Consider the following 14,471-nt stretch of genomic DNA (forward strand, 5'->3'; position numbering starts at 1 on the left):
CAAAATCCCAGGCAAATTCTTGTTGGGCCTTAACCAGAGTGGGAAAGCCACCTGGAAGATTAAAAGAGGAGGAAAGGCCAGACAGTTCTTCACAGAATAACGTGAAAAAAAAAAGTATTGATGCTACATGTTTTTAAAAATCTGTAAAGTTGCAAGGCCTGAAATACTGTTGTATTGGCACAAGACTGGGTAGCATGGCATTGACAGGGTATGAAAAGTCCACATATAAAAGATCTTAATATATGAGACAGATAGAAATTCAGATCAAAGAGAAGAATTGTGCAATTTCTGGGACAACTGGTCACTACTAGGAAAATACTGTTAGATTTCTATTCTAAATAACATAGCAAAATACGCTCTATGTGAATTAAAGAGTCAAATGTAGAAGTAAAACAATAAGGGAAAAAAGGCAAATAGAGCAATCTTGAAATGGTAAGAATTTTATAATACCAAAGAGTGAATTCATCAACAAAAAGATTAATCAACCTGAGAATTTAAAATATTAAAAAATCTATACCAGAAAATGCCATAAGCTGAATTTAAAAACATTAAGGGAAAATTGTTGCAATATGACTCACAAAGTAATACTGCCCTAAATATACAAAGATTATGTACAGTCAATAATGAAAAGAATGCACAAATAGAAAAATGTACAAAGGACACATCTGGTAATTGAAAGACTAATATTGTAATGAATAGAAAAAAATGTTCAAGCTCAATGGCAATCAGAGAAACACAAATTAAAGCAATTCAATACCATTTTCATCAACAAACTAGCCTCCCAAAATTATGAAAATATTCACAGCTGATGAGGGCACAGAAAAAAAACAAGCATTCTCATACACAACTTATGGGTGTGCAAGTAAGTGTCAGCATTTGGCAGGGCTATGTATCAAGTGCTATAAAAATACATGTTCATTGCCCCAGCTATTCGATTATAGGAATTTACTCTAAGGAAGTGATCAGGGTGTGCACAAAGATATATCTATCAGGCTGTTCATTAGAGCATCATTTACACAGTAATAATTTAAAAACAAATTTTAAAAATCCTAAATATTCAACAAAAGGGAACTTATTAACTACATTTTTGCCATTAACATTTATATAATGTAGTACTAAATGACCACTAAAATTTGCTTATAAAGAATTTCTAATTCCTTGGGAAAATGTTCACAGTAGACTAATATACATATACATATTCTTAATGTGACTGAATACCCGAAAATATCAACTACAGGTCTTCCAGCACGATGGAATTGTCAGTGCTTTTATTGTCTTTATTGGATTTTTCCTAAATATCCGAATTTTTCACAATTAAAAGTATTAATTTTCCAAAAGACTAATCTCCTAATGAGCATTAAAATATACTAATATGTCAAGCTATTAAAATTAAAATATGTCAATATATTAATACTTAAAATGTGAACAGTTGATAAAATTTCCACATGAACATACTGAGGACTTGGGTGGGGAGGGTCCGGCGAAAGTCAAACCCAGGGCAATCTCTTTTTTATTTCCCCTTATACAGTTTCAAAACTTCTTATAATGACAAATGTCACGTATAAACAAAAGTAGATAGAAAAGTAAAATCAATTAACATTGACCCCCCATCACCCAGCTTCAACATTCATCCACTTGTACTCTCCCTTGGAAACAAATCCCAGATATCGCTCGCATCAATCATCTTCATAAATATTTCAGTATGTATCTCTAAAAGATAGGGCTCTTTCTGTTGTTCTTTAAACGTAACCAAAATAACACTGAATAATAAGAATAATTTATAATAATCCCTCAATATCATTAAATATCCAGCCAGTGTTCAAATTATCCCAACTGTCTTCTAAATGATTTGTTTTAATGTGTTCAAATCAGAATCCAAATAGGTTCTATACATTTACATAAATTTTTTAATCTATAAGTTCCCCCTCCACCTCTTCGTTCTCTTCTCCCCCTTGCAGTTTCTCTGTCGAATAACCCAGGTTGTTTGTGCTGTAGAATTTTCCAGGACCTGTACTTTACTTCTTGCATCTCCGTGGTGATGTGGGTAGCACATTCCTCTGTCCCTCCCATTTCCTGAAAATATGCTAGTCGGATCTAGAAGCTTGGTCAGATTCAGGTCTGATTTATTGACAAGTCTACCAAATGCTGGTATTGTATGCTTCCAGTAATCACATAATGTCTGCTTGTCCCTCTTTTTATGATGTTAACAGTTATTGATAATTATCGCTTAGACACATAATTCATTAAGGACTTCACAACGCTGGTATCCAATCACTCCTTTTCATGTGTTAGCTGGGACACTTCTACAGAGAAACCTCCCCTCCTGTGCTATTCAGTTGCTTAGAGACAGATTATATAGCAAAGTGAGAATAAATATTTGATTTCCCCCTTTATTTTTGCAAAATAATGAGAACAGGGTGACTTTATAAAGTGCAAATCTGATCACAGCACTCCTATACCTCCACATACAACCTTTAAAATGCAAACCACTGCTCTTAAAGAACAGCATCTTCAATGAGGCCTGCTGTTAGGACATGAATAGTCTAACCACGGCCTGTCTTCCCAGGTTTACCTTTTCTGGAAATCCCTGTGGTACAGCACACCATGTTCCCACCCACCACAAAGCCATTTTCTCAGCATGAGATGCTTTCCGTTCGGCCCCATCTCCAGTCTCTCGCGAATTCCCGTTCACCCTTCAGATCACAAGCACTACTTTCTTTAGGAAGCCTTCCCAGCTCCCAAATCTGGGCCAGGCTTATTTGTCACACTCTTCTTTATATCAAAGTGTTTATCTCAACTGGTAACTAAACACTACTTTTTGTAATTCCTTAATTATTGCCTGCTCTTCACCCCCCAACTCTAAGCCTATTGGAACAGTTGTCTTGTCTGTTTTGGGCCACACTGACCCAGCCCCAGTGCCTAGCTCTGTGCCTGGCCCTTCACAGTTCTTCGGTAATTACATGTGGAAAGAAAGAATGAACGTGTTTGGGTTCTAATGTTAGTTGCTTATCCTTACTCATTTACTGACCAGCGCACCTAATTTTATTGGGCATCATGCCAAGTACCAGGAATTTTGTCTTGATCACAATCTAATCCAGGAAATGGACAAGTAAACAGACAACTTGAAGACAGTGTTTACAATTCAGTCACACAGGGGAGTGAGCACCGAGCGAGAGCTGAGCACCTGGGCAGGTGTGACAACAGGACACATTTAAATTAAAGCAGCACTCCTGCTAGGTGCGAGGCAGTATTAGATTGCCTTCTTAACACAGCTGGATCCAACTGAATGAGGACATCGGGACCAGACTGGTTATTTTAAAAAGACATTTAGTTCAGCTCATTAAGACAAGTTTCTCTTACCATAACTCAAAGGTATAAAGCTTGTACCCACAACATGAGTTCTATGAAGCAATTTAAGATAGAATTACCTGGCCATAAATATATAACACAGATTAAGATCTTGAGACAAATGGAATGCCAAGAGAGATATTTTTTAAACTCCTGCCTTCACAAGGCTAGAGAAAAACATACAATGAATTTTCTCAGTGATTTAGACCAAATGTAATTGCTAAGTCGCTATTAGTAGCATAAAATATATTGTAAATCATCAACACAAGCTACTGGGTATAACAAATCATTTCATTAGCATAGATATTCTTCTTGTAGAAATCTAGCTCCACTGGAATTTAGAGTTATGATTACAGAGCTATGATTAAATCATGTGAAACTGTTCTTCTATAATCTGTTCCCTCCACAATGCTTAGGCTCTTCAGAGTAGGGACGCCTTATGTATCTTTATATCCCCAGTGCTTATCTAAGCACCTGGTATAGGCTAAGAGCTCAGCAACCATACAATAAATGAACGCGTGATTTCGGACGAAAAACTTTTAAATAATGCAGAAGAGATGGTAGGTATAAATAGAGTGACCATAAATTTATTGCCCAACTGGGTCCAAAGTTTATTTTCCAAACTCCTTAAAGTGAATGAGGATTCTGTTATTAAGTATAAACCTAGCCCGGCCGGGCATGGCTCAGCGGTTGAGCGTCAACCTGGGATCCAGGCGATTGGGGTTCAGTTCCCGGTCAGGGCACATGCCCGGTTTGTGGGCTCGATCAATGACTCTCTCATCATCGATGTTTCTATCTCTCTCTCTCCCTCTCCTTTCCTCTCTCTGAAATCAATAAAGATATATTTTTTTTAAAAAAAAAAAAGTATAAACCTAGACTCTCCAAGCAAATCAACTCCTTCACCTTAGCAATAAAGAACCAAAATTTGCAGAAAAATCAATCCATTATCTACTTAAGACTTAGAAGAGTTTTAGGAACATGAGGGATGGTTCAATGGCCATGATTACTTAAACAACTTCACAAATGAAGATATTTGAATAATCAAAATAGATAAAAAGATATTCAAACTTATTTGTCATCAGGGAAATTTAAAATAAAATCACAATGAGATCCCACTACTCATCCAAAGGAATGGCTAAAATCTAAAAATTGATGATAGTATCAAGTATTAGCAAAGTTATGATAACAAGCAGAACTCTCATAATTGATAGAAGCGTAAACTGGTACATGCACTTTTAGAAAACTGTCTGACAGTGTTAGTATTGTAATTAGTTAGTTATTAATATTAATAATAGGGAGAGGGCCAAGGGGAGGCCAGATATTATAAGCATGGTCATCTGGGCAGCTTCACCAGGAAGCTGCAACTTCACGCTCCACAGGAAACCACTGGTCCATTCCCTGCCTATCACTGGGGGAAGGGGTCCAACAAAGAGGAAGATGGGCACATGCACAGTAAAGTCGAGGTGATGTAGGGAAATTACTTGCCTGTCACTCTATCCTGGGAAAAAGATAATTGGCTACTGGGGGTGGAGCCACTGTAAGTGCGCAAAATCTTAGAAGGCTAAAATTCGCAGACAAAGAAATTCTCTCTCTTGTTCCTCTTGCTTTGCTCCCGCTGCTTTACACTCATATGCTCCCTCCATATCCATGTGGCCCTAGAAGCCATATGGCCCAGGGCCATAGGGACCCTACACACAATGAACTGCAGCTGGGAACACAAGTCGAGCTAGCCTGATGTTGGACTAGACTGTGCAAATATGGAGCAGAGGCTCTGGGCAGTGGCTTTCATCCTAGCTCTGCTGAAGATAGAATGGGACTTTTTTCTTGGCAGGATGGAGGGAACTAAGACCTTGGAAAATCAAGGGTTTAATTTCACAGAAATAAAGCTTTCCACAATACCTCATCCTCCCATTGGGATCTTTGGAAATTCTTATTCCAGGGGCACCCCAAGAAGCCCACTTCCACCAGCAACAAGGGGGCACCCAGACAGCACCCCACTGATAACAACAATATCTACTAAAGGTTAATATACATGCTACAACCCAGCAACTCTATCTCACAAAAGAAATACATACATATGTTCAACAAGAGGCATTTAAAAGAATGTTCATAGCAGCACTATTCGTAACAGTCAAAAGCTGGAAATGACCCAAATGTTCCTCAGCAGTAGAATGGGTAGACACAGTGTGGCATATCCAAACAATTGAAAATTGTACAGCAATGAAAATAAACTACTGCTACACTCAGCAATGTGGCTAAATCTCACAAAAAAATTTGAGCAAAAGTAGCCAAATGCAATAGAGCACATAGTATATGATTCCATTTATATTAATGGAAAACAGTATAAAACTTCTATCTATGGTAATAAAACTCTTGTCATTAGTTACCCTTGGGAGGAGCATTAACTTAGAGGTACAGAAAGGGAGCTATCAACTTTCTTAACCTAAGGAGTTTACTTTGTGATAATTCATTAAATCGTACACTTAAGATTGGTATGATTTTCTTATGTATGTTATTTTAACAAAATTTATGAAAAAATATACCCTAGAGAAGATATTCTCGTGTTCTTTTTCTCCCAAGAATTCTTAATTCAGCAGACATGCTGGAAAAAATAATCCATTGACCTCAGAACTATCTGAAAGGATTCATATGATAGGTATTCAATAAATGTTTGATGATGATGATGTTCTTTAAATAAGGACTGACCCAACATTTTCTCCTTCAAATATATTTTCCTATTTTACTCACTGTTTCATTCAATACCAGACCAATAAAGATTACCATAAAATAAGAAGTGATAAGTCACCCATTGATAAGCGCTGTAATCAAATTTTAAAATTTGTTGAGAAATCCTATAAGCAATTTTCAAATAATTAGCACATAAGAGTTGAAGAGAAACTTCAAGACACTGAAAATTCAACTATTGAAAGAATAGTTGAAAGAAATGAGCAAAGAAGTATGAGTGTTAATATCAAGTGCAACCATTTGTTATGGGTGGAAGTGTGTCCCCCAAATTTCTTATGTTGAAGCCCTAATTCCCAGACCTCAGAATGTGACTGTATTTGGAGAGAGGGCCTTTAAGAAGTTAATTAAGTTAAAATGAGGTCATTAGAATGGGCCCTGATCCAACATGACTGCTGTTCTTACAGGAGGAGAAATTTGGATACAGACACACACAGAGATGATGTGAAGAGACACAGGGAGAAGATGGCCATCTATAAGCCACAGAGAGGGGCACTAAATAGACCCTTTTTTTACAACCCTCAGAAGAAACCAACCCTACCAACACCTTGACCTTGGGTTTCCAACTTCAAGACGAGTTAATTTCTATAGTTTGAGCCACCCGTTTGTGGTACTTTGTTAAAGCAGCCCTGGCAAAGGAATACACCATTCACTGTGGAAAGTCCCAAAACATCAATACACTTATTCACAAGCTGCTGTTCTATCCTGTCCTGTGTGGGTCTCCGAGTGTAAGCCCCTCTAAGGCAGGAGCTGCATCTACATAATTTATCACTTCCACTTATCAAGCCATCCCTTGGAGTTAGTTATATGTTCAATACTGTTTTTCTTTTTTTTCCTTTCTTTTTTTGGTTTGTTTGAAACACTAATTTATATTCCTCTCTCAAGGCCCACTTTTGTTTCATTCTCTCGTTGTATCTGTGTGACCCAGAAAGCAAAGAAATGAAAAAAAAGTCCTCCTGTTTCTAGAAACAATGAGTATGAGAAGTGCCTGACATGAAAACACAAAGAAAACTTCCTTCCAGAAGATAAATGAATAGGAGTTTTACCTTCCCACTAAAAAAGAGAAGCTGAAAAGGGAAAAAAGTCACAAAGACAGAAATAAAAGCATTATACGAGAGAGTAGAGTGCTGCAATGAAGAATATTGAAGCTCTAATTCAACCTTTCACAAACATCATTTATCTGCACAGTAGGGCAAAGATCCTGGTCCCACTGTGAGCATCCCTTGTCTTCCTGTTCTACTTTTACCACAGAAAATGCAATAAATCTTTCCTAAAATATACACCTGGCCGTGCATAGTATAGAATTAATTCAACAGCACCTGTAGCAAACCTTCCAGAAATAATTTACAATAATTTGCCAGGATTAACCTTTTGATAAAACATAAATTTGTCTAAATTTAAAGCACTTTAAAGAGGTGCAGAGGTCCACTTTTATTATATAAATGCTGTATCAGCAAGGTGATGGAGTCAAAAAATACCGATGCTGAGAATAGCAACTGCTGTGTTGGACTTCATCTTTAGTGCAGTAAAACAGAAGCTTGGCATTTCGGCATGGGAAGAAGTGATTCACAGCCGCATCTTCCTTGGTTAGTCCTAGAAATGTCAAGCCCTGTAATTAAGGAGGGACACTTGCAGCTACACACACTCAGTATGCAGTGGCGAACGAGGAGTCTACATCGCCGCATTTTAAAATGCTTGCAGATGTACGTTTTTAATATTCAATAGCCACCATCTGTAGAATTAGAGGATATCAGACATTCCTAGAGACCATCCACTATAACACAGAAGAATCCAAACTGCTTAGGGGATAAAAGCTTTCAGTGTTGGAAGCAGTTAATGTATACTCAATTACTTCAAACACTGGCCAATAGCCCACACCCATAGTGTCCTTCTTGAAAGTGTGGGGGAGGGGTAAAATCACCCAGCTATTCAGGATAATTGCTCGCACAGACTTTAACTTTGCCAATGTGGTTTTTAAAATTAAATATATAATTCAATTATGTATAACCAAATATTAATCAAAATGAATCCAGTGTTCCTGCTAACAGAATTTCTATTTCAGGAACACAGACTGTCTAAGCCAGATGACAAAGGTCTTACAATGCTAAGGGCTGTCTTCCAGAAGCCAGGATCTTCCTGGAGGCACTATTGTGCTTTGTGGTGACCCTTCTATACCTGAAAGAAATCCTCATAATTAACGGAGTTCAAGTGTTTTGCTTTTATTGCATGCGGTGGTAACTACAAAAACTTTAGCATATTGGAATACACTTATTACAGGGTATTCAACATTTGTAAGCCATTTTACTGCAAGTTTCCAGTGCTCGAAAGGGTAGGTACCTGATGAGTTCTTCCATGATAAAATGTAGAGCAACCAAGCCTTTCAGGAAAATTTCAACTCTACTAATCAGAAATACTCCTTAACTAATTCCAACTCCAGGTCTGGTCGCACTCCCATGCCCCAGTTGCCTGGGGCCCTTCTGCAGGTGATAATATGATAAAGGGGTGAACAGTGGCGCTCTTTTCTTCCCTGGTTGCTTGAAGATTGGCCTTCATCATGAACAACACAGTATCCAGACCAGGAAGTTCATGACCAACAGTCTACTTCAGCAGAAACAAATGGTCATTGATGTCCTTCACCCTGGGAAGGTAACAGTACCCCAAACAGAAATTCGGGAAACACTAGCCAAAATGGATAAGACCATAGCAGATGTCATCTTTGTATCTGGATTCAGAACCCATTTTGATAGTGTCAAGACAAGTGGCTTTGGCATGATTTATGATTCCTTGGATTATGCAAAGAAAAATGAACCCAAACATAGACCTACAAGACGCGGCCTGTATGGAAGACCTCAGGGAAACAACGAAAGGACAGAGCACAGGACAGAGCAAAGAAAGTCAGGGGGCTGCAAGGCCAGTGTTGGTGCTGGCAAAAGTGAGCTGGAGACTGGACAACAGAGGGATAAAAATTCTTCAGTGAGTTTATGGGGTGATTGTGCAGGTTTTTCATGAGAGAATTAATAAACTGAAATCTTAAAGAAAAACTGATGCCCTGGCCTGTGTGGTTCAGTTGGAGCATCATCCCAGGTTGCGGGTTCGATCTCCAATAGGGGTGCATGTGGAAGGCAACTGATCAATGTTTCTCTCTCATGTAGGCATTTCTCTCTCTTCCTCTCCTTTCCTTTCTCTCTAAAATCAATCAATCAATATATATATATATATATATATATATATATATATATTTTTTTTTTTTTTTTTTTTTTTTAAACTGATTCCACTCTTCCTTGGATGACCACCCAAATCATAAAGGCAGGAAGGGGCACAATCTGCATAATAGGGTCAGGCTTTATCTCAAGCCCTGTAACTAACCCCTTCAGCAAATCACTCAGATATGGTGGAAAGAACTGATCACCTCTCTCACAATCCAAGAACCTGTTCCAGAATGAACCATCTCTGAGAGTGTCAAGCAATGTTAATAATACCAATGGAAATGCTTTCATAGCTCATCGCCAGTATGTACACTGGCCCTTGCCTCATTTCAAAGAAAAATATTTGATGCCTGTGTTAGATCTCTTTATCCACCCTACTGTCAGAGCTTTTGAACCAAACTTTTAAGAGCCAAGAAAATAAAACTTTATTGGCTCAATAAAGACTGATGTCCAGGGCTCTATACTCACAGTTATTATTGAGAATAAAACTCTGTTAAATTATGAAATATACCAAGTATCCCTAAGTATTCAACATTATCATTTAGTATAAAAAGTGAATCTGCCCTAGCCATTTGGCTCAGTGGTTAGAGCATCGGCCCATGGACTGAAGGGTCCTGGGTTCAATTCCAGCCAAAGGCACATACCTCGGTGGCAGGCTCCCGGTAGGGGCACGTGCGGGAGGCAACCACTTGATGTGTCTCTCTCACATCGATGTTTCTCTCTCTCCCTCTCCACCCCCACTTCCACTCTCTGAAAAGCAATGGAAAAAAATCCTCCGGTGAGGATTTAAAAAAAAAAAGTGAATCTTCAATCTAGGGTCAGTAATTGCAAAATGAAAACAAAAGCCCACTAGAAAAGTAATTGAGACACAGTTTCTCACTATCATAAAGGAAATTATCTTATCACAGGATTTCCTGCTAATCCATCAGTTGAAATATTTCATACAATAAATATTTCCTAGGTTTGAAAATATTGGCTAGACCTGCCTCTTGCTCCCCTGATGAAGAGAGATGTCTTACCAAATGATTAAGAGCTTAGGCCCAAAGAGGAAAATTACTCTATTCCCAACTATTGTCCTAACAAAGTTAAAACAAAGGTTTAAATAGCAAATTCTCAAGATGGGAAAGTGGTTCACACTTACTAGGTTTCTTTTTTTTTTAAATCTTCATTCATATGCTATTTATTTCTTTTGCACCATCTAGTATGAGTAGCTGAATACAAAGTATAAAAATAAAGCTGAATACCGTAGTTGACCATACCCACCCACCCATTCTACATTGCGGTCTTTTTTAATTGAATTTATTGGGGTGACCTTGGTTAATAAAATTATATAGGTTTCAATGTACAATTCTATAATACCTCATCTGCATATTGTATTGCGTGTTCACCCCAAGCCTATTAGGCTTCTTTACAAACAAAGTTAACAAAACACCAGATCTGTGTGTAAATGGAGAAAATCAAATATTTCTATTTTCAAGTCATCACCTTTTCTTCTTTCTTCTTTCCTCCCCAAATAAACTAGCTCATTTTTCTTAAACTAGATATGATATCTGGAGCTTAGTAACTGCTTTCTGACTCAGAGAAACACTGCACAGTGATTATCTTATTTCCACAGGAGGGAAAATACGCACCCACCTCATCCACCCCTTCAGTACCACAGGGATACAACTTGTTCCAGAAGTTCTGCAGAGATGGTTCCCTTTCTGAGCACATTCTGCGCAAGATAAAGCGCAGTGCAAAGTCAGACAGACGTTATCCTTTCTCAGAGAACAATGTCCAACATTTCCATTAAGGAGCACTGTGCCAAAGAAAAGATGTCCAGTGCCCTTAACCTCACAGCAAATGGGACCCTCAGACTGATCTCCCTAAAAGAAAATGCATTAGGCTTGCCAACTTCCACCTATTCAAAGCTAAGTCAAATATATGGTTTTTACAACCAATGATTCAGAGAAAAGGGAAACCATTGCGTTCACAGTGATCTAGGCTCACTATCATTAGTACCCAAATATTTTCACAGCAACATTTTAAAAGAAAAGCTAAGAGGGGCTCAGTTTTCTCCATTTCAATGAATGCTTATTTCAACTGAACAGTTATCTATGTTATAACATAAAATATACAAGGGCCAGTTTTGTGCATTTTTGTGTATATTTTTTCAATTTACATAAGAATGAAAACAAAAACAAAATTTTATTTATTTATTTGAAAATATAATATTTAGCAAAGTATTTTGCTTTTATTAATGCATTTTAGAGCTCTGTTTTCAACCACAGAGTTAACAATTCTTTTCCAAAGTCTGTGTGTGGGCCAAAGTTTTATACAACCCAAAGGTTTCTTTTAAAAATGGAAAACAGAAGAATCTTAACACCAGCCTCAATAATTATAATATTCTCACTAAGTCTGTCATGGTTTTGTCAAGTGTTGTTGAAATTATAAATTCTTCCCTTGATGAGTATTCCTCTGCTAACAAATAAAGGACGATAAAAGACCGCTAATTACTAGTGAAAGCAACAGCAAACTGACTGTGCACTCCCAAGAACAGACTTCTGGTGCTCACCCACCTTTATCACAAAGATCACCATACTTAGAATCAATGAGCACATGTCCATAAAAGTACTTAAGTTATACAAAATTTCTTAGCAAGTATAAGAGAAAATCTATACTCCAAACAATTTATATTATTTAAAAACAAAAAAACAAGTATTTGACCAAACTTAGATGAGCTTTGGTAAGATACTGAAAGAAATTTTACCTATTATCTCCAGTGATTTCTTATTATTTGTTTCAGTCTTACCCAAAGCAAGGTAAACAAACAACGGCTAAGAACATTTTCCTATCATAAATTTCATATTCCCAAAATTTATAAAATCAGCAGAGGGTGAAATGGGCCTTAGGTAGAATGAGCAGTCTAGCTCTATCTGTAATCAATTCTCTATCATGATCACTTTTCCCCACTAGATTAGAGATATTGGCTTGATATTGGTGTATGTTTAATAGAAATGCATTAATGGAGTCTGCAAATTCAGCTCATTAGCTCAAGAAAGTTAACTAAGGGTGTCCTAAGTTTTCCTACATGTAAATGCCAGTCTTGTATTTCTTGACACCTTCCACAGCCCTGTACAGGAGCTACCTGGAGCAGCCCATGTTGAACTTACTTTTTTTTTTAATGTCAATTATCTTATTTTAATCAAATAAGTACATCAAGTTCTTGCCACCTGGGGAGTTGACTTTGGGGAAAAATATTATAAAAAATTAGCAAATATAGGAGAGATATCACCCATATTTCCTGGAGTTTGGGGCTCAAAAGAAAATGTTAGATAAAAACTAATTCCAGCTAACAATGAAACTGAGTGTTTCAGCATTAAACCCTTTGCAAAGGTTATTGCTATACATTGAGGCAAATATTATCCCATTTTCTAGAAGGGGAAGCTGAGGCTTAAGAGAAGATAAGTAACTTGCCCAACAATAGAATGGGAGAAAATCTTAACCTCAGATTAATGAAACCTTGGTCATAGACTCTAAAATTTAGAGGGTATTACATATCTCTAAGTGATGAATTTTTATTTTGTAAATTTTGTTTCAGTTGCATAGCTGATATGATTTTTGTATCAGTTCACTGACAGGACTATACATGTATTCCACCAATAGCTTATAAAACCCAAGTTTTACATCTAGCTAGCAAGAATAATGTTTTAAAATAGGAACCTCCAGATGGTACAAACACTTGCTATCTAATATGGCAACCCCTAGCCACGTGTGGCTTTTGAGCACTTGAAACGAGGCTAGGCCAAATTGAGATGTACTCTAAGTACAAAATAAACACAGGATTTTAAAGACTAAAGAATGTAAAATATCTCATTAATAATCTTTGTTTGGATTATATGTTGAAGTTGTATTTCAATATTTTGAGTTAAATAAAATATATTACTAAAAATAATTTACTGTGGCTACTAGTAAATTAAAAATTACATATGCAGCTTACTTTTCTTGCTCGCATTATATTTCTCTTGGACAGCACTGACTAAAGTGTTGAGAACATTGTTCTGTGCTCATTTTCACAAGACAAGTTACAACACTGATGTGAGCCCAGGACACCGAAATTGCTAGTTAAGGATCCGCTGACATTAAAACTTGTAGATTTTAATTATTATTCTGTTACAATTCATTCAGTCAAATAATTATTTATTGAGCAACTGCTATGTCTCAGGTAAAATAATACAATATCTGGTACATGGGCCTGTCTGTAGGAAATTTTATAGTGAATTTTTTTTTTTTAATGTATCTTTATTGATTTCAGAGAGGAAGGGAGAGGGAGAGATAGAAACATCAATGATGAATCAGTCATCACTGATCTGCTGCCTCCTGCACACCCCCAACTAGGGATCAAGCCTGCAACCCAGGTATGTGCCCTGACCAAAAATCGAACTGTGACCTCCTGGATCCTAGGTCGATGCCCATCCATTAAGCCATGCCCAGCCAGGCTACAGTGAATCTTTTAGGTAAGGTCCCAGTCACACTATTTAATACTTTGGGTATAAGGCTATAGCTATTAGTAGTAAAAACTACAGCTGCTCTATTTACAGTGGGATTACATCTTAATAAACCCATAGTAAATTGAAATATAGGTCAAAAATGTGTTCAATACACCTAACCTACCAAACACCATAGCTCAGCCTACCCTACCTTAAACATGCTCAGAACTCCTACATTAGCCTACAGTTGGACAGCTGAGTTTCATCAATTGCCATCCTCTTCTTCCTCTCACCAGAAACAGGAGACACAGGTGGGCATTTTGTAGACGTGATGGGATGTGAAAACACAGAACATAATATAAAAGAAATGCTGGCAACACAGTAGAGTATCCGTTGTACAGTTTCTGAATGTATATCAATTTTGTACCATGATAAAGTGAAAGAAATCTTAGGTCAACCCGTCATAACTCAGGGACCATCTGTAAATGGCATCTTTGGAGCATATTTAAAATATGGCAGAGCCCTGGCTGGTACGGTTCAGTTGGCTGAGCGTCATCCTATGCACCAAAAGGTTCCATTCCCAGACAGGGGATATGCCCAGGTTGTGGGTTTGGTCCCCAGTTGGGGTGGGGGTGGGGCAACCAATTGATGTCTCCCCTCTCTCTCTAAAAAAATCAATAAACATATATTAAAAGTAAAAAATTTT

The 14,471-nt window shown here is 37.4% G+C and overlaps 1 protein-coding gene and 1 long non-coding RNA gene across 18 annotated transcripts in view; one reads left to right on the forward strand and one right to left on the reverse strand.

Annotated features, from left to right (window-relative positions):
- LOC148092488 (small ribosomal subunit protein eS24-like) overlaps positions 1–9,099 on the forward strand; it is a 117,159-nt gene extending 108,060 nt beyond the window's left edge. The window contains exon 4 of the mRNA XM_087820721.1: positions 8,632–9,099. Within this exon, the coding sequence (XP_087676847.1) occupies positions 8,632–9,099 (468 nt within the window). The remainder of the gene's footprint in view (positions 1–8,631) is intronic.
- The window catches only part of LOC107533702 (uncharacterized), a 351,294-nt gene that overhangs the window by 320,730 nt on the left and 16,093 nt on the right, over positions 1–14,471 (reverse strand). The window lies entirely within an intron of this gene.

This window comes from Miniopterus natalensis, chromosome 9, assembly GCF_054644295.1.
Source record: "Miniopterus natalensis isolate mMinNat1 chromosome 9, mMinNat1.hap1, whole genome shotgun sequence".
NCBI classification, from domain to species: domain Eukaryota; kingdom Metazoa; phylum Chordata; class Mammalia; order Chiroptera; family Miniopteridae; genus Miniopterus; species Miniopterus natalensis.